The sequence below is a fragment of the Pterocles gutturalis genome, unplaced genomic scaffold (assembly GCF_000699245.1).
Source record: "Pterocles gutturalis isolate BGI_N339 unplaced genomic scaffold, ASM69924v1 scaffold7405, whole genome shotgun sequence".
Lineage (NCBI taxonomy): Eukaryota > Metazoa > Chordata > Aves > Pterocliformes > Pteroclidae > Pterocles > Pterocles gutturalis.
Window position 1 is genome coordinate 4,704 of NW_010140646.1, and position 27,601 is coordinate 32,304.

Here is a 27,601-nt window from a genome sequence, read left to right on the forward strand (position 1 = left end):
CCTGGGAATTGCTTGCCCTCCGCTCAGAGCAGCCGATCACATGAGCCTGAATTTTCAGTTCAGTTCATTAGTCAGCCATTTTGGTCAACACCCTGCTTACTGCGCACAGCCAATCCTGCCGGCACTCGCCCTCCTGGCTTACCGGGGAAGAAAGGCACCAGCAGTGTGATCTCAGCAAACCTGGATAGCTGTCTCTACGGGCTTCCTTTGTTTCTGCTTGGGTAATCATCGGAGGAAGCCATTCGTTTTCCTTCCTTTGCTTTTTTTTTCTTTTTTTTCTTTTTACCTTTTTTCCTCCTGTCTTTGATGCGGCAGCCAGGTTTTCTGTGGTTGCTTAGGATCAATAGCCTCTAGCCTAGCTGAAGACGACGACTGTTGGTGGAACAGAGGGAAGAAGAGACGAGCGGGAAGGAGCAGCGTTTTTACCTTGCTTTATATATGAAAAGGCCAGAGCAGTCTGTGCGATCCTGAGCATATCTGTCCTTTAATAGCAAGGTATTTCTTATTTTCTTCTTCAGAAAGCTTTTCTTTTTAGTTCTTATTTTTTTCCCCCCGTTGTTGTTGTACCAGCTGAGTCATCATGTCTGCTCTGACGCCTCAAAGCGACATGCCAACCCCCACAACAGACAAGATCACTCAGGCTGCCATGGAGACCATCTATCTTTGCAAATTCCGAGTGTCGATGGATGGAGAATGGCTCTGCTTGCGCGAGCTGGACGACATCTCGCTGACACCTGACCCAGAGCCTACCCACGAAGGTACGGTCCAGTTCCCTGCTGGGGATCCCTGCAGCCATCGCATTGTTACACCCGCTGCACAAGTTGGGAGGGGGTGTCTCCGGGATGAGATGCTCTGGCCCTGCCTGGAGAACCTGGACACCGTTTGACATATTAGAAAGCCAAATCGGTGCTTAGGTTGCCCTTAGGATTTGTTTTATCTTTTGTAATCCACGCGTTTAAGAGAGACAGTTTTGTGCTTAATTTTTTTTTTTTTTTTTTAAGGTGTATCTGGAAAGATCAGGTTTGTATGTCTCAGGAAGGAAGATAACCCCAATGTGTGCTCAGTGATACATTTAATTATTATTTTACTCTTAAAACAGGGCTTATCGCTCTCTTAGCTGTCAGCTTTTACAAATGGAGTGTTCTGGCAAAGCACAGATTAGTGTCTGCATACACTCAGGGGGTAGTTTTTGGAAAGCCCCAAGTCACCAAGTGATTACGCAGTTATGCCTCTTGTCAGGTGATGATACCATCCCAGGTCTTCCAGCTCTCTTCTGGTGAGTGTGCTGTTGTCCATAACAGGGTGGAAGCCTGAAAAGTGGGGGTGTAACACATCTTGCCACCTTCTTGAAAAGGGATTTGTGATCTGGGTTGATGATGAAAACAGCATAACACCAGGTCGCGTAATATGAGAATTGAAAGCTTTGTGAGCACTTAAAATACAAGAGGGCATTGACACATTCATTGCTCTATCAATAAAAAAAAAAGCCGGGAAGGAGGAGATAGGAAGAATTTCTGCAGGGATTTGCACAGTAGCTATTGCTCTTGTGGTTACTTAGCACCAACATAGCTGGGTTCTGAGTGCTCCTTGCAGGATGCTGAGCATCTTCAGTCTTACAGCGAGGGGGCTTCATCTTTTCACGCCTGGCCCTTTTGCAGTAGCTCCACCGGGGAGTCTTGCTTGACCCGTTTGCTGTGGGCTTGTCAAGCCGGTAATGTCTTGCTGAATGAGGTGACTTAAATTGTGGTGAGGATTTGAGCTTTAAAATTAATTCCCAGGTGATAATTTCTATTTGACAGCTCGTTTCAGTGGTAGCAGCCCTTGGGTTTGGATTTGCTTGCCAAATACTGAGTCACACAGTGGGATACTAGGCAGAGGTTTCAAAAGCAGAGACTAACCCTCCCTCTGGAGCATGTCCTGGGTTTCAGAGAGGTGCTGCAGGGCCAGGGTAGTGAGTACAGGGTGAGCCTAGGGTGCAGCTGCAGCTTCCTCAGGACTTGCTCAGTCCTGCTGGTATGCTTTTGGACTTTAGTATTTTTTTTTTTAGAGTACATTCTAGTGTAGGTGGATTGATTTATATATATATGTTAGTCTCTCTCTTGTGAATAGTAGCTACCCTTTTGACTTGCCATGTTATAGTTGGTAAGTGACATTCTAAGCAATCTGGGGCTCTTCCCATAGTACAGCCTGGGAAACCTATCAGTCACACTGTGAGTCAGTTCTTTCGATCCTTATTTTGTACATCTCTCCCCTCTGTTCACATTCTTGCTCTGAGCAAACTCGTGGGAAGGTAGGCTTGGGTGAATGCAGTGTCTGTAACAGAGCTCTTCTAGAAGGAGATGGTTATGTACTCATAAGAAGGCTGCTTGTTGTGAGGCAGAAAGTCTGGTTGGTTTGGGGGTCAGGAAAAGGTGTTCATAATAGAAAAGCTGACACAGCTTTATCCCTGCTGTTCGAACTGGTGCTACTGCATCAGCACTGTTGCTGTGTCCTCAGCGCGTGCAAGGGTTGAGGGGACAGGATGCCGGGGCTTCCAGACACCAAGTGCTTATCTGAGAGGAAAAGCAGCAGATCTAGGAGCTGAGGCTGGCGTCTCTTGTAATATCTCCATAAAACTGATGTGGAAAGGGAGGGATTATGAGGAAAGAGGAAAAAGAAAAAGCCTCAGAGTTCTGCCAAAGGCTTAACAAAAGGTTGCATTATTTATTTTTTTTTACAAATCAAGGCATGTAAAAAAAAAGATATTGCAAATCTAACAGCTTGTTGAAATAAGGATTTGAAACTTCCAGTTGCTGTCCCTCAGCTTTTGCTGCTTCCTGAGAGATTTTTTGCCTCTGGCCTCTCTGGGGGCTCTGTGATCTGCTGTGCCCCCTCTCCCAGCCCCCAAGCAGCCATCCTGCCTTCTTCCTCCTGACCCTGCACCCGTGGTGCTGAGGATGGACAGAAGCTGTGCTCCTAGCCTTGCATCCTAGCTGTCTGCACCAGTTCCTGCCTCCCAGCGCTGCCAGCCAGCCCGTGGTGTCACAGCGAGAAGAGGAGGTGGCTCTGGGCAGCGAGGAAGAAAGAAGGGAAGACAAAGGGTCAAGAGCAGAACAGCAGGCAGAATGGGAAAGGTTTAAACAGAATGGGAAAGTACAATTTTATTTTTTCAGCTGAGGTGTCTTACAGCCCTGACACCTTCAAGCTTTGCTTCGTATGCTCTTGAGTTTCCACTTTTCTGTTTTTAAACATGCTTTTTTTTCTTGTAGCTTTACCAAAGGTAGGGCAAGACAAGTAAAACCTGAAAAAATAAAACTGCTGTCAGATGAAGAGTTTCAGTGGGGCCAGATCTCAAAACTGGAGAGCTGGAGGCAGGTTGCTGTGCTTTCTGACTGCTCCAAGGGCTCCCCAACCAGAGAGGCAGCGACTGCTTGTTTCTGAGGCCAGCCCTGCCGGCAGCCCTTTCCGCAGGAGCCTGTGTGCCACGGCCTTCTCCGGAATAATCCCGTCTGAGGCGATTTTGTGATAGGAATTGGAGGGAGCTAGTAATTTAAGGACATAGTGCTAATCACAGTCTTACTCCTTGACGTTTAAAGCGGTAGTCATCCTCCTGTGGTGGGGATGTTTTGTAGTAAAACCAACCCCAATTCTGCACCTGCTTAAGGCCCAGGCACAATATACTTTGGGGAAACAGAGTCTGATCTGAGATGAAACAGTGCAAATTTGGAGTCATTCTGTTCCATGACACAGAGTTGGAGTTTCTGAGTGTAACTCTGAGCAAAACTTGCATTTTATTCAGTTTAACGTTAGCATGTGGCCAAAGGATAGATGTGTTAGTGTAGTTACTGAGTTTCTTGCAACTGTATATATTCAGTATTCCATGTAACGTAGATGCTCAAGTTTAACAATAAAAATAATTTTTCATCTGTTAGAAAGAATTCTGTATGTATGGAAAAAAGCTGATTTTGCTATATACTGTAAATCTGCTTGGCTTAGAAAAATAATTTTTTTTTTCTTAAACAGTGGTTGTTAAATAGGTAATAACTTCATTGTGCTATACAGGCATCACAAAACAATGAAACGTGACACTGGTGACTTTTGCTCTTGTCTGCAATACATGTAATGATCATGGAGGCCTCTTTAGGGACTGAGGTGTGAAAAACATCTTGATTGTAGGTTTTTTTTGCACATTCAAGAGTGCGTGCATATATGGGATTAAACGCTGATCTTAACTTTGGGGGGAGCTAGAAAATGCAAAATGATCTTGTACAGTTTTACTGGATGGTAAATTTCCGCTTTGAATAATCAGTCTTGATTAAGAGCTTGGTGTTAGACCAATGGAAATGCTAATCCTCATGGGATCAGCTTGTGATTGAGAGCAGAAGGAATACATGTGATAATTGTATGATTTGAATTTACTTGTGACAATCAAGAATTACAGTATAATTTATTTTTTTTTTAATCCTGTTGTAATTGCACTAAAACAGGGAATTAGAACGGTATGTTTATGGCAGGCAAAGATGAAGTAGGTGTTTTCCATAGTATAATTTCTGGTAGCTAAGGCCAGATTGTTTTTATTTTTTTGAGCAGTAATTTAAAAGTTCATTTCAGATCCATGCTTGTGTGAAATGCCCTGAGTAGATGTTGCACACCTCTTCAGAAAAAGCAAATACCTCCTGCCTGTTAGTCTGTCCTGTTCATTGAATCGTCCTTCAGATTTTACCTTTTCTCTCCATTTTCTTTTCAAATACTTTTCCATCTTTCTTGAACACTTCAAAATGGTTCAAGGAAGCAACCTGACCTCATTAGTGTTATTCTTGTTTTGCAAATGGACAGCCTTCTCGGTACAGAAGTTTGCGTGGGGACGGGCGTGAATCACCTTATTTTCAGCGGGGGAGCTACAGAGGTGTTCAGTTGTGACCGAAACGTGTGACATGAGGGCTCGTCTTCCCCCTGGAAGAACCGGGGTCCTGGCATAAAGCTGCACTGTCTGCAGAGAGTGAAGCACACGTAGGAAGAGCCCCTGGTAACTGTTGCTTTGGTTTAGGTTTTCTCTAGTGATGTGGAACAGGAAAACCAGGGAGTTGGGAGGGGTGGGATGGCTCCATGGATTGTGCTTTCTGATTGAGAAACGCATACTGCACTGAGGGTGGCAGGGACCCTTCACCTATCGACAGCAACTCTATGAGAGAAGTATTTGGTTAGAAAAACACCTCTCTCAAAATACAGACGGTGGTGGGAGCCCCTAAACAGGTCAAAAGTTTGAAGGAGCTGAAGACCAGGCTTCGTAGAGCAGATGTGAAGTCGATAATATGTAAGATCCATGAATTACAGTGTGTTAATGTCATGAACCTTCTGAATAGCAGTTAGGTCATGTCATCCAGGCAGCACAGACTGAAAGGGAACGTGATAAAGGCTGTCCTCTCCCCCGGGATGGAGGAGGAGGCGTCCTGCTTGCTGTAGCTACGCTGGATCCCATCGCAAGCTGTGAAGAAAGGGAAGTGAGGGGGAGCAGATGGACACTTGACCTTGAACCAAAGGGGAGTGAAGATGAAGCTTTAGGAAGCTCCTCAGGACAGTCAGTACTGTGTGCCAGCCCTCAAGGGGATTTGGAGGAGTTCAGAGAAAAAGAGAGTGAGCGAGTGCCCGGTAAGGCTAGGATGAGACCAATGTCAGGGCTGCTCTAATTCGGGTTTATGTTTTAAATTTTAAACTTTTGTGTTTTAAGTACAGCTTTTCAATGTTGTAATTAAGAAATTACAATCAAGAGTTGTTTTCTTTGCTCTTTTAAGCTTGTTCCATCTAAAATAAGTCAGATCTGGGAAATGTGGGCGGGTTTATTTCCCTCGGGAATAATGAATCGAAAGTGTTGCAGAGAAACCTCCTAGGTGTCAACCAAGATGGGAAGTGAAAGATGAGGGGGGAAGTTTTATTATTTTTTCTTTGCAAACCACCAAGTGCCAAAAATAAAAGAGAAATTTCCTATAGCAGTTACTCCCGTATTTCCCTCTGGAAAGAGGCTGGTTGTGGAGAAACCCTCCATGGAGCTCCCCGCAGTTCCACCATCCAGTAATGGTGTGGAGACAGGAATAAAACTCAGGGTGGGATCACGCCGTTAGCGTATGTGATGTGCATCTGCTATTGTCCTGTACGTGTGATGGGGAGTGGGCTTGGAATACCCCAGTCCTCTGTACTTTTTTTTTCTTCCTCTCTATCTCCTCCCAGTTTGTTGCAGGTCTGTGACCGCTGTTTCTTTTGGGGCAGCGCAAGCATTGACTTACATCAAAATGTCCACGGCATGGGAAAAGCGGTCGTGTCAGGCTGTGACCCTGGGCTGCCTGATGAAGAGCAGTGTGTTTTAACACACGCGTGATGACAGTGGCCTTTTAAAAAATATCTCGTAACAATTTTATACTAAAAATACTGCCGCCAGTTGTCACAATTTGTAATGAAAGCACAAGCTGGAGGTAAGGCAGTTTCGGGCAGCTGGACACGTGGTAAGTGTTAGCTGAGGGAACAAAGGAGGTGGTGCAGGAAAACAGCTCGGGGATTGAGTCGGTGTGCGTGGTGTGGTCAGAGGAAGTGGATAACTAACTGTCATCTGCAGGGAACAGGCAGCGCCAAGGTCAGCAGTGTCAGCAAAGGGCAGCTGTAGGCCGGAGAGGAGAGCAGAGGCTCCCGGGCAGCGGCAGTACCAGAGCACTCTGTTCTCCTGTTTGTTCTCCTGCTCTGGAAGAACAGCCGGCACTGGCAGGTGTGCGCGCGTTGGTGCGGCAGCGCTAGCATGGGAGAATGTGTGTGTGAAGCGTTTTTAGTATCCATTACTCCAGCCTGCCCCGACAGAAGTTGCAGGTTAAAGGAAGGGACTTATTTTTTCTTCTTTATGCAAGGCTCCCTCTATGTACGTATATATTTAGAGATGGGATTTTTATGTAGTGGGTTTTAAAAAAATATTTTTTCTTAAGCTACTTTGTAAGTTCTGAATAGATTATTCCTGGCATTCTAGGCTGCAGGCTGACAGGTTGCTTCCTCAATTTTTGGTTGCCAGGTGTTTGGACATGATGCTGAAATTCTCTTTGCTGGTCTCTTTTCTGTTTGCAAATCTCATCTAAAAAAAAATCCATCACGTATCTCCGATGATAGTAACAGCATCTACTTAATTTTCTTTCTTGACCACTTTAATAATTTCTTATTAAATGAATTATTTATCATTCCTAAGGCAACAGATAGGAGATAATGCAATTTAAATAAATATAATAATGTGACTACAGGTTTCCATTTCATGATAAAGGTAGTCTTTGTCCGTATGATGGAGAATGTGCTGTCCTTCAAGAAAAAAAATGACATTTATGCAATTCGTCATGCATGTTCAGTGGAGAGACTGGGTATTGCTCAGTAAGCTCTTCCAACCTTCCCTTGTGTTGGAGGATGCTTTGGTCTGAAAAAGACCAGCAAATGGTTAGAGCAGCAGACTGAAAGTTAAGGTCAGACAATCCTATAGTTAAACTTCTAAAGAGCACGTGTATCAGCATTTCTTCTGTTAGCATCCTGCTTTAGAACACACAGACAGGACTTTTTCTCCTTAGGGCAACTCTCAGTAGCTCTCAGTTCTGGTTGTACTGGTGGGCACTGTAGAGTTTCCCTTACAGTTAAACTTGGAAGTGCCTCTGAGCGAATGCGAGAAGCGTGGCCGAAAGCCCTGGCGCTCTGCCTCAGGCATGGTAATGAGGCACGGAGGGGTGGTCTTGGCTTTTCTTTCTGGGGGAAAATGAAAGAGTTCCTGGAGTGCTTGGAATATCAGGGCTTAGATAAAAGAAAGAAGTTGAGTAAAAAAGGAAGACTGGGAGAGAGCCACCCTTGGTGCTTGGCCTTTCTGTTTGTGGTTTGGTTGGATTCAGTTCACTTGATCATCATCCCGATTCCTGAATTTGTTGTTCAGCCCTAACTAGTTTGTCAGCACTTCTGGAGGTCTTACTTTAAAGGTGCCTGTGTTTTTTTTTTTCTACTTTCCTCAGCACATTTTCAATCGTGGCAAACCACCGGCAGGAGCGGAGGGGATTTAACGATAGCGCATTGACTGAACGCAGTCTTGTCGTCTTTCCTGGCATTGGCGTTTGGCTCCTGATGTGTTTTGCTGTGGGCTAGCTTAAAAAATAACCCCTTTCCTTATCAGTCAGCAGAACATGAGGACCTTGGTCTTGTGGTTTTGTTTGTTTATAACTCTTCAACACAGTTAATGTTTTCTGGAAGTGTCTGTAACAGATTTGGGTCAAGCCTTTCCCAGCAGCTGAAGCATCACGAGTGACTTGTCCCCATTGCTGAGCACTTTCCGTATCAAGCTTAGTTTTCACTTCCCAAATTTCGTGCTGGGTTTGGTGTGTTTTGTTTTTTTTTTGGTTATTTTAATGACTTCTCAGCTTCTCCTTATGCATTTAGAAACTTCTGTACTTAAAGACAGATCCTGACCTACTTAATCTGTCTTTGGAGGAGGTTGATTCTCAAATTGTGCTTGGACACTGTGGAAAGGATGTGTGGAGTCATTGCCTTCTTCTGAGCATCTTCCCAGGAAAAAATGCCATAGCTGTGTAAGAACTTTGGAGCTCCTAGTTGCACTTACTAATAAAAGTAAAGAGGATGTGACTGAAAATGGATGGCCAAGGGAACTGGGTTATTGGGGAGCTTGCAGTTGTTCTGCTAGGCTTGCTGCAGACGGTGGGACTCTGCTTGGAGGCGGTGTCCCGGTACAGGGCAGGACGCTGTGTTGGAGGTGATCACGTTCACTGCACGTTATTTCCTAATGAATGCACTCTGCACTGGCGGTTTGAAGGGGATCTGGAGGGTTTGGTGTGGCTCAGGGCTCTGGGAATGCCTCTGTGATTATTAACATGTTCAGTGCTTGCTCAGGTTTATTTAAAATATCCCTGGGGTACCGCTGCTGTATATCTGAGCACTTTTGCAGGTTTCTCCTCATGAGACACCTGTTCAGAAACCCTCATAAGACAAATCGAGTGCTGTTTTTGTCCCCGTCCTGCCCACAGTGTGAGCAGCCACCATCTTGATTTCCCCTTTATGTACTCAGCTTTTGCATGTAGTGTGTTTTCTTTAGCAGTGTGAAATAACTTTTATGCTGGTAGTTTCTCCCAGGGTTTACGTGTAAAAGCTTTTATTTGCATGGGAAGGAGTATCTGCTGGTAATATCCCTTATTCCTGCACAAGCTGTTCCAGATTTCAATGTAGCTGTTAGGTATTGTATATGTCTGTGAGAAATAATAAAATGAGAATGAATATGTGACCAAATTCAGGAAGATAAAGTTAGGAGGGGAAGTTTTCATTTATTTTCTTGCTGTATGTAATTGTTCACTATTCATTAATCACCACCTCTTCTCAAGCATTCTTATTACTGGGAACAAAGTCATAATGCAGAGGAGCTGCTTCTTCATATACCTTAGTATCCCTGCTCATTGCGATGGTTTTGGTTTGGTTTTTTAAGTTGTTAACAAAGGATAAGCAGAGAAGAGAGTAATTTTGAAAAAGTTTATTGTTAAAAGGGATTTTCATGATTAATAGTGATAATAAGTACTCCAGTTCCTTTGTAAAGAACTTGTGTGTTTATTCCAGTGGGATGTTCAATTCCATAATACTAATCTTCTGGGGAATCTAGTTGGAATGAGGTAATCGTTTTATGAAGACTTAAGTCTTGGTCATCCTGTTTTCTAAGCTTGGTACACATCAGTTACAGGCTTTTGCATTTTCCATAATAATCACAAGTATTGAGTTTGTATTGGATGTACCGTGACAAGGAGCATGGAAACAATTGAGGTGCAGGTTTTTATGATTTTGTGTGTGTGCATGTCTTAAGGTTTTTCCTCATTGTCATTGAGTGGAAATTCCAGACAGGTGGGGAAGATTGCACAGTGTAGAAGAAGAAATGAAACGTATGCAAACCGCAGTTACATGCGTGGAGAAATGAACAAAAATAGGAAAGTGCTAATTAGGTGTGTGCTTTTGCCTCTGAATCTGTACAAATCCCATATTTTTCAGTGCAGTGACTGGATATGCTGTTTGCCAGGCAGCGCTGGCTCTGCGGCAGGAGGAGGCTGGAGATGGCTTTTCCGTGGGAGGGAGGAGGTCCCGGTAGGATGTGTACTTTGCTCGGGACTTTGGCACAGTTGGCCTGTAAGGGGGAATAGAGCCTTCCTCGTGCTTCGGACGTTCAACCGATTGCAGAGCAGCGCTGGGGAGAGCAGGCACGTAAGTAGGGAGCTGAAAATCCCCTAGGGTTCAGAACCTCCAGGGCTTCGTCTGGCTTGGGTTCTGGGTTTGGAACCAGGAAATCAGTGGGCGTGCTGATGCGTGTTTGCCTCGTCCTGCCTGCTTCTCTCCCAGGACACCTACCTCCTCCCTGTGCCTCTCGGCCATCTGCAGGCTCCTGGCGCAGAGAGGAATGGGGAAGTCAAACCTGTGACCCGTGTCGAGGCTAAGTTGGATCATCTCTGCCAGATTTTTCATTTGCAGTGACGGTTGTACCGGAGTTAAAGCTCTGTTTAACCTTATTTAACATGGCCTCTGTATGTCCCTTCCCCAAAATGTGCTTGCTGTTCATGAGTGGCTGTATTTCCCTGTTATTTGGGGGGGTTTTGGGGGGTCTGGGTAGGAGGAAACTGAAGCAAATGCTGACATTGCTTAAATACCAAGAGTGTAGTGCTTTGATCTTGCAAACAAAATAATGCTTTTCTTGCTTTTCTTTTTAGGATGTGCTTTATAAAAACGTTGCTTGTCTTAATGCAAAAAGCATAAAAATACAAATCTTCTAGAGCTTTACTGAAGCCTGCCTTAATTTGACTCTCAAGGAAAAAAACACTTTGCTGTATTGCTTTGTGCAGACTAATAAATCCTTTTGACTTGCAAATCTCTTACCACTGTGAATTAAGTACTTGTATTATGCAAATCTCCCTTTCAGTTATCCTTTTCTTATACCTTGATTTTGAATCTTTCCTTTTGATTACGGCTTGCATGACATTTTCTTTCTTTTCCTTTCTTTTTGCTGTTTGCAAAGACTCTTGGGAGGATTTGACAGATGTGGTGGAGCAATTGCGTGATGATACAGAAGGTGCGTGCCACCCCAACATCTTTCGGCTATTATTTCCACTAATGATTGGCTTTTGACTTATTATTTTGAGCCCGAGTGCAAAAGACAGTTTTCCTTTCCCGTGCCAATAGCTGTGGCTTTCTGAACGTGCTTGTCTGGTCGAACCAGGTTCCCAGCCAGAACACGCTGTGCTGGTTGCACTCTGGGTGGATGTTTGGTTTCTGCTGTTAGCGTGTTAAAGAAAATGTCTTTGATCACTCGAGTGTATGTATTGCTCTTGCAATTGTATTCATTGACATTTAAATGGATATTGTTAAGGCTTTGCCTCTAAGTTTTATCAGTCCCTTCATGGGGTCCGTGTGATCAGCTTTGCTTTCTAAATTCTTACTGATCTCTTCTTTTTTTTGACAATATGTGCATACAATGTTGCTTCAAAAGTTTTAAAAATTTTTGGGTATTTTGACTTCAAGTGGAGGTAGAAAAGGCGAATCAATAAGGGGCTAATTTATTTACATCAAATGCTTTCTAAGGAGATTATTTTCCTTAGCCTGATGTAAGCACAACTTAAAAGGTTGCAGCAACATATGGAAGCTAAATTTAAAAAAATATTTCAGAAATCACCCTGAAGCTTCAGGTTTTCTGAAGTATTTCTATTTGTCAACTTGAGACTTTACGAAAGTCACTCTAAAAGTTGTATTGCAATTTTTGATTAAAACTCGTGGAGTACTAAGTGATAGGGATTTGTATAGTGCTGCTTACTTGAGTCTTAAAAATGATTCAGGCGTGAAATAGGTGGATCCCAATTCAGCATGCACTCAAGTAATTTGTAATTTGATGACTAAATGCAACTGTTCGTGCTTGGGATGGAAGTGTTTGCAGCACACAAAGCTATTGTACCTTTTGGAGGCGAGGGAATAGGAAGGGAATAATTTTCCTTTTGTGGCTGAGCAGTTTAAGGGCTCATCGTTGGGAAGAATATAGATTTCAGTGTAGAAAGATGTTAGGGGTGCTTCTACAGGCCAAATTATTTTAAAATGGCAATCTTGGGAGCTAATGCTAAGCTAATGCTAGGTATCTAGAAGATTTATGAGCATAAATCGGTTATTCTCACACTGATAATCCCAAAGGATTCAGGTCAGCAGATGCATTTCAGCTCTTTCCCAGTCTGTGCATTGAGTGTTTCGTACCAGTGTTTTATTCAGTTTTGGTCTGACTCTCACTGGTAGTAGGATGGTCACCAAAAGCTGCATTTGTTTCATAATAGCGTAACAGCTGCCCGTATGACCGGGTGGGAGGAAGGACCGCAGCCCACATCATCATTCCCATCGCCATGGGCTGGTGGTGTTTATTAGAAATGATACATGTGTTGGTAATGTCATAGTTTGAGCAGCTGGAACTGATGTCTTTCCTGATGTCAATTTGCTCAGCTGAAACCCAGTGCGCTGCAGATGGCTGGTTTGTTCTAAAAGCCAGTCTTTCACCATGAATGTGTCTCAGTTAATCTACATACAGTACGGAGTGCTTGCAAGGTGCCATTTCTCTTCCATACACACTCTTCCTGTGTGCTTTCATCATTGTTCATTAGCTCTTAAGTGCTGGAAGAGTCTAGTTGTCTTGAACATGCTTCATACATCCCTCTGTTATTCTTATTTGTCTTTTTTTTTTTAATTAGAGTAGTATTGACCCCAGTTGACATGCAGCACTCAGAACTCTCAGACTCATGGAAAAACCATCCGCCTTGCCTCAAAAAGCATACGGTGCCCTTGAGCTCAGTACAGGTGTGTGTGAGGCAGAGACTCTTAAGAGCTTCCCCTGAGTATCTAATGGAGAAGGACACTAATTTTGGGCAGTGTCCTTGGACTCTACAACAATCCAAATTAGCCAGTAACCGCAGCCAAAGTAACATTTCCCACCTAGCTGGCTTGTACGGTTTCCTCAATTTTGTGTTAGCAGTCGGTTGGCCACCGAAGCAGAATCCCTTTGGATGCCTGCCCCGCTTCTGACGGGTGATGAGCGGCTGGGGCAGCGGGGCCGCTCTGTGCTGTGTGGTCTGGGCAGTGGTGAAAGAGGAGGTCTCTGTATCTTCCTGTATCTTGCTATTCCCCTCATGGGGAAGAAGAAAAAGAAGCTGTGATTATTAACAACGTTTGAGTCAAGTCTTAAAACTTTTAGATATGTGCAGGAGGCAAAGACTCAGCTTTTCAAGAGTCTGACCAGTATGCACAGGAGTTTCTCTTCAAAGCCTGGCCAGGCAAATAGCCATGCTCAGCCCAGACTTCAAAATGTATTTAAATTTTAAATAAAAAGTCTGTTTTTTTTCTTTTACCACAGCACCTTACTCTTGAGGGTACATATAAAATTTGCCTCAGATGACGCAAACCTGCTGGAGATTTCTGCTGGTTTATCTGTCCTGGTCAGGAGTGTGGATATACTTCATGTGGAGTTGTGCTCCCAGAAGTACAGAGGGAGGGGGTTGGTGGTTTTTTACCAGCTAAGCTGCTTCTGGGTGGACTTTGAATCACAGTACTGAAGCAAAGCAGAGTTTTGTGACAGTAGTTGTCTGTGGTAGAAGCAAATGCTGCAGCGATGTGCCTATACTTTAAAAGGGCGACTGTGATGGATGCTGTTGGACGTGGTGTTCGTTAATTTTATGCACAAGTGCAGAGAAGAAAATATACAGCATTACTAAGTTTTTTTTAATTGCATGTACAAAAATTAGTTTTTGCAATCAAATGTGTGTAATATTGTGTCTGACAGTTTTTGAGTCAGCGTTCCTAGCAATGATGGCTGTTAGCTCCATTGCAAATCATCGAGTGGATGGCAGATCACAGAGCTGGCAATCTGCTCCATGTACACGCCAAAGGTATCAGCTTAAAATAGTAGCAGTCCTGTGAAGGCAATAAAAATCACCCACTAAATTAATTCTTTCCACAGTCCAGTGCTGCTGTGAGGCTTGCATTTCTAAATTAGTACTTTGAAGTTTTCTCAACAATGAAAATAAATTGGGAATGCCTAATCTCAGCCTGTTTATAAGATGTGAGCCAAGACAATGAGTGCTTGGAGAGTGTACAAGTGGGTAAAAGAAAACTCTGAGGGGACTTTGGTCACTTTGTCCCTCAGCAGTAGAAGGCTAGGAGGAGACTCAGGAACACCAGGATAGATTTTTTTTAAAGGAGAGATGTAAGAACTTGTCTCAGCTGTCTGTCTGCTGGAGAGGTGGAGCCTCTGAACAGTGAAAAAGAGGTTGAGAACACCCTGCTGGTGTGGATCTGGGCGGAACAGCCATTCTGCCGCTGCTTCGATTTCTAGATACTTGTATGTCGTCTTCCATCAAGCTTAGCGATGTGTCCCCCTGCATTTGAAATAGAAACATATCTCCATTTGTTCTAATTGAAGGCTTTCAGTCTCCAATATTTACTTGCTTGTTAAATGCAAGCATGCTTTGTCCGTATAACAGGTAAAATGTGTGCGCTGTGCTTAGTTAAGTAGTCGTAGATGTCCTCTGGGTGTGTTTCTGCTGCCAGGTGTACTCAATTCACTCGTGAAGGTGGTAAATCAGTTTGAGGGTCCATGACTGTTTACAGCAGCCCTGCAATAAACATGCCTTAGAGGGATGAAACTGCTGGCACCAAGGAACCGGAGCTCCAGAACTGGGAGTAGGATTGCAGGTCCACCAGATGTAAACAGAAAACTTGCAACTGATGTACCATCATTTCAGCAGCAAGAATTCCTCTCTGTTCCCGTGCTATCTCTGGGCCAGAGCTTAAGTGCACTTTAGTTGTGGCTGTAAGACAATTTCACCCTAGTTTTGGGGTAGCACTGTTGGAGAGTTCATTTTGTGAGGTGTTTGAAATGCACTGGTGGTGTTTGTATTTGTTTCTTGCAAGGAGAAGCAGCTAGCCAGTATAAATATCTGAATGTTTATAATGTGTCAGGAATAACGTAGTCTTGGGAAAGTTCCCTGCATGTTGGAAATGCAAGCGAGCTGTTGGAGGAGCCGTGAAGTTCAGCTCCTTATTGTCAGTGGGGAAAAAATGTCAGTGGTGGTGATAAAACGGAGGGACAGGGGTGGGAATTGGCTCCCTGTTACATCAAAGTGTGTGTGGGGGGGAAAAAAAGCCATGAGAGGTAAAGGTAGAGAGATACATTGGTAGATTGTGAGAGGATTCATGGTTATCTTCAGATTGAAGAACAAATCACAAGTAGAGGATTCTCACCAGTTTGTAGTGGCTGGATGTCGCTGGGTGTTGGAGCAAGTGATGGCTGTAACGTTCAGTGACACGTTGTCAAGATGTAAAGTGCATTATTAACAGCTGTCTTCAAGCTTTTCTATCTTGAATATGTAGGGTTTTAGTTATTTGAAGAATTGAGGCACTCTTAATGTGATATATCGCCTATTCCCATGTCATTGTGGCTTTGACCATAAAGCATTAGTTAATTTTGGTTTTTCTCAAAAAAAGGCCTGAAGAGAGCACCTCACATCCAACTGTCGCTGCCCTTAAAAGTGTTTCAAAGCTGAGGGACAAAAAGAGAGATGGGATATCTTCTTATATTAAAAGTAGCTTTTGTTTCTCAACGGTATTTTTCTTCCTTTGTTTTAATAGATCCCAATTATCTCATGGCTAATGAACGCATGAACTTGATGAACATGGCGAAACTGAGCATCAAGGGGTTGATTGAATCGGCACTTAACCTGGGCAGGACGCTGGACTCCGACTATGCACCTCTTCAGCAGTTCTTCGTTGTGATGGAACATTGCCTTAAACACGGCCTGAAAGGTAACCCTGCTTGAGGGGCGTCCTCCCGGGCTGCGTGTCATCGCGTAGGAGTGGGAAAGAGCAATCTTGGTTTTAAAGTCTAGTTTTGTCATGAGGCTGAGTAGGATCACTGTTCTGATCACGGTTCACTTGACAGGAAAAAATAAAATCTGCTGAAGGTATGACACTGCAGGTGGAAAGTTCCCAGTTGCTGCAGTTGCTTACCATTTTTGAAACAGCTTTTGAGATGTGACTCGAGTCTAACGAAGTGGTCGCTGATAAAATTAGCTCCTCAGCAAACTCATGACTCCCTTTTTTCTGCGCTTCCTCATGCTTCAGGGATGCAACGGTCCTCTTGCTGCAAGAGGAACTGCAACATGGAGATCCTTTCTCAATGTTTCTGTCAAAGCTGAGGATTTTGGCTGTGTCCAGCTCATGTCTTGTAAGCTGCTTTCTAAAATGGCAGGGAAAGCATATATTGAGCTATATAGTGCAGAGTCACACCTGAAATTGCCAGGTAGCAGACTGCTTTTCTTGATGTGCTGCCCTTGTGGTAGTAGCTGGAGATGAAAAGCAGATGACTTCAAATTCCCCCTCGGCACCCATTTGTCCATCTGGGGTGCCTCTTCGGTAGCTGTGGTCAGCATCATGCACGGAAGCAGCGGTTCCTGTGCTGGTTAGGGTAGCATCGTCCACAGGAGCAGTGTTCATGTTCTTCAGGTTCTTTGTTCATCCCTTTGCCAGCGGTACTGCTGCTGGTCATAAGTTTGAAGTTAAGAGTTCACGGTCTTAGCAGTGCTGCTGTGAAGTAGCAGTAAGAACTATGGAAGAAGAAAATAGAAAGCCTTTCTGAAGGAGGAAAGGATGCGCAGAGAAGCCCCTGGAAGCTATGGAGCAGGTTCAAAGTGGTGTGGTCCTTTTCCCTGTAGTGTGATGGTCAGTGAGGAGAAAACTACTGTGCGCTCATCAGGTATAACACAGGGATGGCGACAGCATCCGAGTAGAAATTTTGACCTCTAGGAGTGAATCTAAGTTGCTGATTATCACTGGATATTGTTGGTTTGGGATTTGGATATATATATATATATTTGGGATGTAGGAACTATTTTCTGGCATCTGTTCCAAGCCCCTGTTGCGTTCTTTGAATAATGCCAGTAGTCGCTGCACTTGGGCATAAAAAAGGCATCTTTTGTAGTCACCCAGTAGCAGTCCCAGAAGAATCTTTCTGGTGGTTGTTGTGTACTGCTTGTTCACTTCTGACCATCTTTGAGAATGTATTTAGTCAGCACAGGCCTAATGGTCTAATTTTCTCCAATTTTTCTTTTCTAGCCAAAAAAACTTTTCTTGGGCAAAATAAATCATTTTGGGGACCACTCGAACTAGTAGAAAAACTTGTTCCTGAAGCTGCAGAGATTACAGCAAGTGTTAAAGATCTCCCAGGGCTGAAGTAAGTACAGTCTTTTACCACCCAAGCACGCAGTGTGTTGTTTGTTGTAAGACAAATCCTGGAGAAGAGAAGGAAGGGCAAACGACCTTCAGGAATCCATCTGCCACCTTCTGCTGATAAAAATGGATCACTAATCTGTTTTTTTCTTAATTAAGGATGTGCAGAACGAGAGGATAGGATCTAGTATTTCAGTGTTAGACACATGGGGTTTTATGGACAATAGTGTATTTATTCCTAGCACTAAACGAGTAGCAGTGTGCCTTAGGAGCAGGAGTAGCCTTGACTGACTCTTTCTAAAGTCACACTCAAGAGAGTGGGAGTGGGAAGGAAGATGATTACAGGTTAGATAATTTTCAAGCTGGTAGAGATGATTTTTCTTTTAAATACACTCTGGTAAACTTGTAAAGTTTGTGTAAAAGGGAGGCTCAGTCACAAAGCTGGAGAAGATACTGGCTTATGTTAAGGGTGGGGGTGAAACACTTCAAGCATATATTGCTTTTAAAAATGTCACAGTCGTTTCAGAAGTCACATTTGGGCTTGCTTATTCCATGCTAAAAAGAAACTCAGTGTGGAGAAGAGAAAAAAGATACAAGGAAACTTTTCTGTCAGCAGCAGGACTAAGGATTACATCATCTTTGCTGAAAGAAGAGGTGAATAGGTTCAACAACAGCTCATTTTGGGTTAGTATTTAGCCATGTCCATATGGACAAGGGCTTTTACAGGAGATCTGTGCAGGACTCCTCCTGGAGCAGCTTACAGGACCAGCGTGGTGTGCCAGCAGTGTTGTGCCAGAGCTCCTGTTAGCTTTTCCTGTTGTAAAGGAATATTGAAACATGAAATAAATTGAAATAAAGAGCAGTTTTAAAGTAAGTTTCTAAACCTCAGCATTGCATTCATACTAATCCTTGGGAAATGTTATGTTGTGTGTTGGCGAGGTCGAGAATGGGGAGCAGTGAAGATGACTTTGATGGGTGGTTGCTGCTTATTCTAGGTAAGGTTAGAAGATGAAGTGCCCCACGTGCCGACTGACTGCTGGAGATGGAAAAGAAATTTCCTTGTAATCAGAACGCTGCTCAACCCGGGGGTTTTACGCCTTCCTTTGGAGCATCTGGTGCTGGCTGCTGGCCAGCACGCGGGGTGGATGAGCCAGGGCTGTGATGCAGAATATCAGTTACCGTATTCTTGAAGCCACGTGCTTCAGATTGCCAGGAGAAACAGAGGGGGAAGGGCTGTGACTACAACCTGTTGTATCCTGTGACTGGGTTAATGAGCAAAACACTTGAAGGGAACAGTACGGAATTTGGGTTTTTTGGTTGTCGTGGATTCTCCCCTGACTTAACCTGAAGGAGGGGTGCTTGGGCATCTGTGCTGAAGTACTGCAAGTACACACGTGTTCTTGTTGGTGCTGGTGAATGTGCATTGCAGTGTGTGTGACTTCAGTTCCTGGCCTTTGTAGGACACCTGTGGGTAGAGGAAGACCTGGCTCTGATGCAGAAGAAACTTTCAGAGTACATGAAAGCCTTGATTAACAGAAAGGATCTTCTCAGGTGAGTGCTCAGGTCAGGTTGGATTCACTTCTGCCCTCTCGTATCTTTACGCTCTTTTACGCCCAAATGGTAAAGTATGTGTGTACTTTCTTGAGAAATGGGAACAGTTGTGAGATGCAGAGCTTCCTCTGAGGGATTAAAAATGCTTAGTGTTCTTAATTCAGAAGCTGGTATTTCTCCACTTTTATTGTCTAAAGTATCCATTAGAATAAACACAAATTTTGGTTCCAAAGAGGTGATTTGAGTGAAATACTTCTACAGAGGAGACACAGCATTCTCTGTCTGCCAAGATCTCTGACCTTGTCACTTCATTGCCATCTGACTTGGAACAAGACATTTCACTTCTCTCTGTCTCTGCTTCCCACTCATAAAAGAGCAATAATTTTGTAGTTTAGTTGAAAGTCCATGGATTTGAACTACTATGTCTGTGTAAAGCAGTAGGGCTTAGTAAGTATGTTGTTGTTTCTTTACTCAAAGAAGTAGGTTTTTGTGGGCTGTCGAAGCAAATGCATAGCTAACTTGGCATTAGAAAGGAGAACCTGGTGTTGCCCGCTGGAAAATGAGGCTTGTGGACTATGTGTCACTGCCTGGGTTTTTGTTTTGAGCGTGAATTATATTGTTGTATGAAATAGCAGGGGTCTTGTCCTAGTTGGCATCATTTTAATTGACTTTTAAAGATGCAACACTTGTCTTCTCTTGCTGTGCATCCTGCAGTGAATTTTATGAGCCCAATGCACTGATGATGGAGGAAGAAGGTGCCATCATTGCCGGCCTCCTAGTGGGTTTGAATGTCATTGATGCCAACTTCTGCATGAAGGGAGAAGACCTGGACTCGCAGGTACTGAGTATTCAGTTAGTGGGTTTTTTGTGCTCATTTAAGTTGGAACAATTTTCCCTTGCAGAGGACTTACATCAACTGAGACAGGAGCTTGTTACTGTGTGTAACAGAAGACTAATATAAGTTTCAGTTAGAATAATAGAATAATTTAGAATCATAGAATCATTTTGGCTGGAAAAGACCCTTAAGATTGTCGAGTCCAGCTGTTAGCTGTTGGTGCTGAGATCGGAGATGCAGAATTTTGGTTTTCTTTGTTGCTGTGCTTTGCTGTGGTCTGCATGCAGGTCGCTGCGGAGAGAAATGTAGTAGATGAAACAGGAGGCGAAAGTGAGGAAGGTCTTAGCCAAAATGGGGGGATAAATGGACAGAGCTGTTAATTCACTCGTGCTGTGCGATGAGATCATTGTAGATGTTAAACAAAAGGAAATGAGCCCGTATGCACTTAGGTTCCAGCTCGCATCAGGAGCGTGTATACAGATATGGTGATGATGATGTTTTGTCCTTATGTCCTAGGACTTGCATGTCAACTTGCTGCTTAACCTAGTATATTTTTGCTTGAAATATGCCATGTTTTCATTAGTTTTGAACAGATTAAATGGTATAATGAATCCTTGCTATAGTACAGTGTGTACTGAATGATCCTGAACTTTCAGGGCTAAGGACAGGGTTTAGTCTGAGGAAAAGTGTTTGATGTAAAATGCAAGTTCTCCTTTTCTAGGTTGGAGTTATTGATTTCTCCATGTATTTGAAAGATGGGAACAGCACGAAAGGCAGTGAAGGGTAAGCACATGCACAACTATTCTGCTCCTTATCTCTTGGTAATTTGTATTTTGGGATGTCCTGCAAGCTATTAGGTTTTTCATTAAAAAGCTCCTTAGAGTGAATTGCTCTTCTGTGATAAACCACAATATATAAATAAGATACTGGAAGTATTGGGAGGGCGCAGGGGGAAGGGAATGTCTCCCAGAAGCTATATGTGTTCTTCCTTAACTGACAATTGAAGATAAAAATACTTCAGAACTGTCCTCCTGCTGAGTTTGGTCTGCCATTCTTTAAAGCCTCTTTGGTAAGCAGCTTAGCAGCCGTCACCAGACCTCTAATGGTGTCTCTTCGTTCTTTAAATCCCAGCGTTGAGATTTGGAATGGAAGAGCAGCTGTGCTTTTTTCCTCCTTTCCCTGCCCCTCTGTCCAGGCAAGCATTCAGAAGGACAGCCTGCCTCCATCCTGTCACGGAGGGAAGAGCTGGGCCAGGAACCCGCGTAGGGCAGGCAGGGGCTTGGGTGGAGGTTACGTGTGTGGTAGAAGCAGGCTTGAGGCTGGATCATCTTGTATCTCATTGTGTTTCTGCACGGTGGAGAAGGCTTTCCAGTCTGCACGGGGCCTCCAGAAACACACCCCACAGTCAGCAGTTGTTGGTGTGAGATGTGGGGCTGAGCTGAACGATATTTCTTTTTTCCAGTGATGGGCAGATAACTGCTATTTTGGACCAGAAGAACTATGTAGAAGAACTCAACAGACATTTAAGGTAAGATGTGATTTATTTATTCTTTGCTATATAGTATAGCAAAATAGGAAATAGGCTTTTAAAAAAGAAGGAATTACTGTAGGGTGGTGTTTGTTTTTTTTTTTCTCTTGAACAGTGCTACAGTAAACAACCTACAGGCCAAGGTGGATGCCTTGGAAAAGTCCAACACTAAACTGACCGAGGAGGTAAGTGTGAGAGAAAATCAACTGATGTTTTGGTCTTTTGGAATTGAGGATTAGAAAGGTAAGGGATGAGTTAATTTCAGAATTCTGGTGTACATAGTGATGACTGTTTAATGATGGAACTGGAATAACTGAACTGCCGAGGAATTACGCTGGCTGTTGCTAGTAACTAAGTGTGAGGTGGAGAAACAACAATGTGTTTATGTTAAAAACCAAAAGCTGCTGAATGCACTTGATCCCTCTGATATCTTCGCATGCTTTCTCATTTTTGGACAACGTCCTAAGATAGATTGTATGGTGGATGTGGTTTTGAATGCGGTACAGCTGATGCAGGTTATGAGACATCCAGACATGGCAAAGAGATCTGTAAATGTCTGTTTATTTGGACAGGGGCAGAAGTTTACTGCAGTGTAAAGACAGTAATTGAAAGGTTTCAGTAACTTTTCCTCTAGCCTGTCACAGCTTGCAAGAAATCAAGGAAAAAGTTATCATTATAGATAAAACATTATTCTCTCTGGGTGTGAAAAACAGCTGGTACACGAGTCATAGGTGTACCGTGTGTTTTCAGATGGTCGCACAGATCATCGGTGGCGGCATAAATGTAATGAAATCTTTTGAGGTCAGTTGCCTGACAAATGGGTGATAGTAGGTCTCATCCTAATGGTTTTCAGTATCTCTGTCCACATGTCACTTAGCTCAGCAGAAGGATTTTGATTAGGATGTCTCGGTGCTTTTACAGTACAAATATGAACTAGAAATTCTCTTTTGCTTGTTCACCCCCATTAAAGGAGGTCTGTGTGTCTGGTTATTGAACATTTACTCTAATGGATGGATTCCAAATGGTGAGAAGCTTTAGCGGTGGGAATTAGTGTATCTGCTCTTGCAGTTATAAGAGTAAAACATTGGGTTTGGACTTAATTTTTTTTTTTTTTAATTTAAAAAAGATGGTCTACAGTAGAGGCTGCCTTTCTTGGTGCTGCTATAATTGTCTTTTGATTTATTACCTGCAGAATGAGTGCTGTGCCTGCTAGGCATGGCACCCATGGGATTAATTGCAACATTGACTGAAGTATATTTTCACTTTTAATAAATTTACTTGTGTCTTAGTGCAGTCTGCACGCTGTTCAGAGTCAGAATTTAAGTGACACTGGAACACGCTGTGCCAACCAGCGCTGTTTGCGGGGCGCAGTTAATGAGCTGTGTCACCTGTCACATCACTTGATGTACTTGGCTTGGCTGCACCAAAGACTCGCCCTTGGATCAGGGTAATTTCTGCTGGGGTTTGTCACTTCATAACACTGCTGATCTCTTGGAATGTCACCTTGCGTGCAAGGCTTACCTAAGTTACGATTGACAAAGCCTGAAGGAGTTTCCTGAAGTTATTTTGGCCTTTGACCCTACACTCAAAGTAGTCTGCCAGTCTGCGGCGGTGTCTTCATCAGGAATTCCTTGTTTGTCTCTGTGGTGGAGGCTGAGTTGTCTTTTGCCACACCAATTTTATTTTCTCACTTTGAATATCTAGGGAGGAAAGAAATGGTCAAGTATGGTTTAGGTATGTTACTGTTGTGGTTTGTTCACAGCTTGCTGTTGCAAACAACAGGATTATCACCCTGCAGGAAGAGATGGAACGCGTTAAAGAAGAAAGTTCTTACATCTTGGAGTCCAATCGTAAGGTTGGTGTGTGTGAACAATTACAGAACCTTTTGGGTAGTTCCAGCCCAAATTTGACTGAGAAGTAGGCGTTTCAAAGACTTTATTTCCTTCTGGTGTCTAACACACAAACCACAGTGGATAAGAGTGACTCCAGGTGGGTGCTCCGCAGAGGGTAACAGATGGACGTGGCCACAGTAAATCCTGCCTGGCTGTCGCTGGTTAAACCGTGAGCGTGCGCAGAGCTGAGAGCTAGCACAGCATGCTCATGGCTTGCTGTGTGAGGTGTCAGAAGGGACAGGAGGAAGGATGATTTACTCTGAGGGGCTGCCAGAAAAATTTGGAAGTAGGAGTTCTGCTTTTTTGGCCTGAAATGCTACTGTTTTTGGAAATCAAGGGAAATATTGTTTTTATAGATTTAATGAAAGTGCTAGTAACTGTGACAGAATCTGGGTTTAGTTTTAAAACCCATAAGATCCTTTAGAGGTTTTGTAACCATGCTTAGCATGCTGCCTGAATTCTGAAAATGGACAGGCTGTCCATTTGATCCGTGTTCATTGAACGGCACTGAGCACCTTGGGGAAACAGGGAATAGAGTCATTTCCCATGGAAGCTGCATGAACCGAGCCACAGAATGGTTTGGGTTGGAAGGGACCTTAAACATCATCGAGTTCCAACCCCCCCTGCATGGGCAGGGACGCCTTCTGAGGTTTGGTAGTTGGCAGGATTTGTTTTCAGGGTGGTGGGAAAAGCAGAGTATCAGCAAGCGTGAGGGTTAGTCATATATAATGATAAGTTAATTGGGTGTCCTCATTAACATAGGTCACTAAAGACAGAACTGCTGATGGACAAGCACTGACTGAGGCACGAAAACAGCTAAAGGAGGAGACTCAGCTGCGGCTGGTAAGGACAGCATGAGCTCAGAGCTTTTTCAAATAATAACTCCATTTCAGGCAATCACCTTTCAAAATGTTTGGCCAGGGGATTATTGTCATTTCCTGCCTGCCTGCTTCATCCTGATCCCAGCAGCGATGTTAATTTTGTGATTGATCAGTCTGAAGCCTGTTTCTCAAAATGGGCGGTGCAGTTGCATCTGTAGGTCTGGCACGTCCGCCATGCGTGTAAGGATATTGCCACTACGGCAGCTCTTATTCAATATACCGTCTTCAGCTGGTGGGGAGAAAAATGATTGAGCAGAGCGTTTTTAGGAAATAAAAGGTCTGCCAGCTTGTCTGTAGTCCCCCCATCAGAAAGATGGGCCCGTATACTGCTTTCTGACTCTGCTACTCATGCCATTTACACGGCTTTAACACTGGACTGAAAGGGTGGGTTTGTTGTCCTTAATTGTCTCTGATGTGTCAGAACTGTAACTGTGGTGCTGTGGCAGTGCCCTTCTAGGTGGTGTGTGCACTGGCAGGTGGATATCCCGGGGACGGGGAGGAAAGCTGGCTGCTAACGCTGCCTGATCCGTGTGTTTCAGGATGTCGAGAAGGAGCTGGAGGTGCAGATCGGGATGCGGCAGGAGATGGAGCTAGCCATGAAGATGCTGGAGAAAGACGTTTGTGAGAAGCAAGATGCGCTGGTGGCACTCAGGCAGCAACTGGATGATCTCAGGGCCCTAAAGCATGAACTGTCTTTTAAGCTGCAGGTAGGGAAATAATTAAATCTATCTCCATGAATTCCACATAAAAACGGTAGCTCTTGTTCTCTTTTTTTTTTTTTTTCCCCCTCAGTTCTATTTAAAAGGCGCTAGGTGTGGAAGGCTTACAGGTTGTCTTTCTACAGGAAAGCTTTAGTACTGGAATAATTGAATGTGTTAAATGAGTTAAAGGAAATGTAGTTTCTTTGGATGAAAGGCTCATGATCCAGAAATGTGTGTGTGTGACTGAGGAAAGCATCTTCTGGGTTTTTTTGGTATAAAAACTGAGCCATGGTAGCTTCTGTCCAGTACAGTCTAATATTCAAATGTATATGGTATAATGGCATATATTGCATGACAAAAGCAGGCTCTTAAGCCAGAGAGCAACAAAATGCTCAGAAATAAATCCTAAAATAAATTTTAGAACAGGAAAGAGCTGCTTCTGCTCTCCCTGAGCCAGTTGTTCTGTGCAAGCCATTGAATGATCGTTAGCAGGTCCTGCATTGATGTGTTACACAGGAAGCTTCACTGGTGGTGGGATGCCCTCCCGTGGGTTATATACATAGCCTGCACCAGTAGGGCAGGATGTTTGGCCATGCAATACTGACCTGGCATCTGATTTTTGAGCACCTTCTCCTGCCTTTTTGGCTTCATTTCATGTGCCATGTGATTTATTGTGGCTTGTTTTGCTTTTCCTGCTGCTTACCAAAACCACGATGCTACTTTTTTCCAGAGTTCAGACATGGGAGTGAAACAGAAGAGTGAGTTAAACAGCCGTTTGGAAGAAAAAACAAATCAGATGGCTGCCACCATCAAACAGCTTGAACAAAGGTAAAAACCGAAACTTTTACAATTCTAAACACCTGTGTTTTATAGTGATACTGTCCCACTGACCTGAATGGAGCAGGTGAGAGTCAGTGCTCTGCTTAGCCACTGCTAAACAGAGCTACGTGAGGAGAGCGATAATTTTGTGAGATGCTGTTAGGAGAAGGGGTTTGTGTGCTCAGGAGGGCTTCTGTGAGAAAAGAATATACTAGTGAAGCAGTGGTGAATATAGCAGCTTTGTTCGTCTGTGTCAGCTGCTCTTCAGGATGTTGTCCAGCCATTACAACTCAACTCCTGTCTCTGATTGCACTGATAAAAAATATAAATATAAATATAAACTTAGAGAAGAATTGATAAAGATAGCCCCTGGGTATAATATCCATTTGGACTGGGACTGGTTCCAGTGTTGCTCTTGTGTGACTCACCCTCATAAAATGAGGAGAGGGCCTCAGCATCCAAGTCAGATGGATTTGAGAAGGAGCTGTGTTCCTTTTTCCTCTTTGTCTTGTTCTCAAAGCCAGGCCTTGCAGTGGCTTGGACAAAGGTTCAGAGCTTCAGCCTCCGTGAATTGCCTGGGCTGTCGCACTAGCTCTGGGCAGAATCAGGGGCAGCGTAGATCTCGGCAACATGTGTTGTCTGGAGCTTATTTAATGAGTAGATCAACACACTAAATTAATGCTCTCATGTTAGGGTTTATATTGTGAATGATTCTATATAAAAGAGGTCATTTTGTGTATCGAAAATATGTATTTGGAAATGTTTTATGATATCTATTCAGCTAATTGTTTTGCTCTTTCTCTCTTGCTGTTGTTATTTTTCTGTTTCCTCATCATCCTCATTCTAATTTACTTACACAGTGAAAAGGATTTGGTGAAACAGGCAAAAACCTTAAATAGTGCAGCAAACAAACTGATCCAGAAGCATCATTAGACATTTTTATGTCTGGTCACCTCACAGCTCTGACATCAGAACTCATTTATGAAGGGAGAACTTGAGAATTGCTAAAAGCAACTGTTAAAATGTTAATTGTCACCTAAAGTTGATTTGGAATTTGCTGAATTTTTAAAATCAGTGAGTTTTTCTTCAAGATATTTAGAGTCGGGTATAAAAATCCCTAACTTTGCCATTTAAACTGTGTTCAAGTCCCGATGAGCTGGCCAACAAACACAACAGAAAAGCGTGAGGCACGGGAGGCGAGAGGCTGTGTACGTCCCGGTGATGCCCACCGCACACAGCAGCACGCGCCTGCAGCACTGGCGGACACCAGGCGCGTTGGTCAAGCCAACGTCACCTTGGCCAGCTCGGGAAAGTCAACTAGTTTTCTGTGTTACCCTTTTTGTGAAGTAGATGAAAAAATGCATCCCTGGAAGTTGTTGAAAGTAGTTGTGTGCGTACCCCAAGCCGTTACCCGTTCCCTTCTGTGGGGTCAGCCCCCAGCCAAAGGGGCGCGACTCGATAGCTCATCGCCGCGAAGACCAGCCCTCTTTAACCGAGACTGCTTGCTACGGTTTTGCCTTAGGGACTTGGTGGGAGGGTGGGGACTTATCCTTATTCCTTTAAACTTCATGTGTCCAGAATTAGTAGCTAGGTGTCTTAGAGTACCCCGATAGAGTGGTCAGTTCAGTGGAAACCTCCTTATCTTTGCATTGCCTTCTACCTCTGCCATGAATCCCTCTAGGCGTGCGCTGCGGTTCTTCTTGACCGAAGGAAGCTGAGGAGGGCTCTTTTGATAGATCTCTCCTCTTCCTAGAAAGGGAAGTTAAACATTTTACAGAAAAAAAAATCTGATCTTTATACTCTAGTGTTTAAAAGAAACAAAAAAAAAATAGAAGAAGAAAGAAATGAAATGTGCAGTGGTGGGGAGTGGAAATGGTAATTTGGTACTTGACCATTCCTTGTCAGAGTAGTTAGTGGTTTAAAGGAAGCCTTGCCTTTTTCTGTTACACTTTTTTTATTTGCTTCTAAGTTTCTGTTGCTCAATACAAATGGAATTTGCTAATGAAAGACCAGCTAAAGCTTGGAAACAGCTCTGAATAGGAAAAACAATTGTCAGTTCAACACCCCAGTGCAAATCCTTAGGTAACTGTAGCTTGGACTATTGTAAACGAAAATGCTCTTCCCTG

The 27,601-nt window shown here is 43.6% G+C and overlaps 1 protein-coding gene across 1 annotated transcript; it reads left to right on the plus strand.

The window, feature by feature from the left end:
- The first annotated feature begins 580 nt into the window (after nucleotides 1-580).
- Nucleotides 581-26,911, plus strand: LOC104469292 (protein RUFY3-like). Its single transcript, XM_010083747.1, is given in 15 exon segments — nucleotides 581-758; nucleotides 11,036-11,089; nucleotides 15,673-15,846; nucleotides 17,155-17,272; nucleotides 18,729-18,749; nucleotides 18,751-18,819; nucleotides 19,534-19,657; nucleotides 20,376-20,437; nucleotides 21,117-21,182; nucleotides 21,298-21,367; nucleotides 22,945-23,043; nucleotides 23,837-23,917; nucleotides 24,495-24,662; nucleotides 25,387-25,484; nucleotides 26,336-26,911. Coding segments are annotated over 15 exon segments (1,455 nt in total). The 3' UTR covers nucleotides 26,409-26,911.
- The last annotated feature ends 690 nt before the right edge of the window (nucleotides 26,912-27,601 follow it).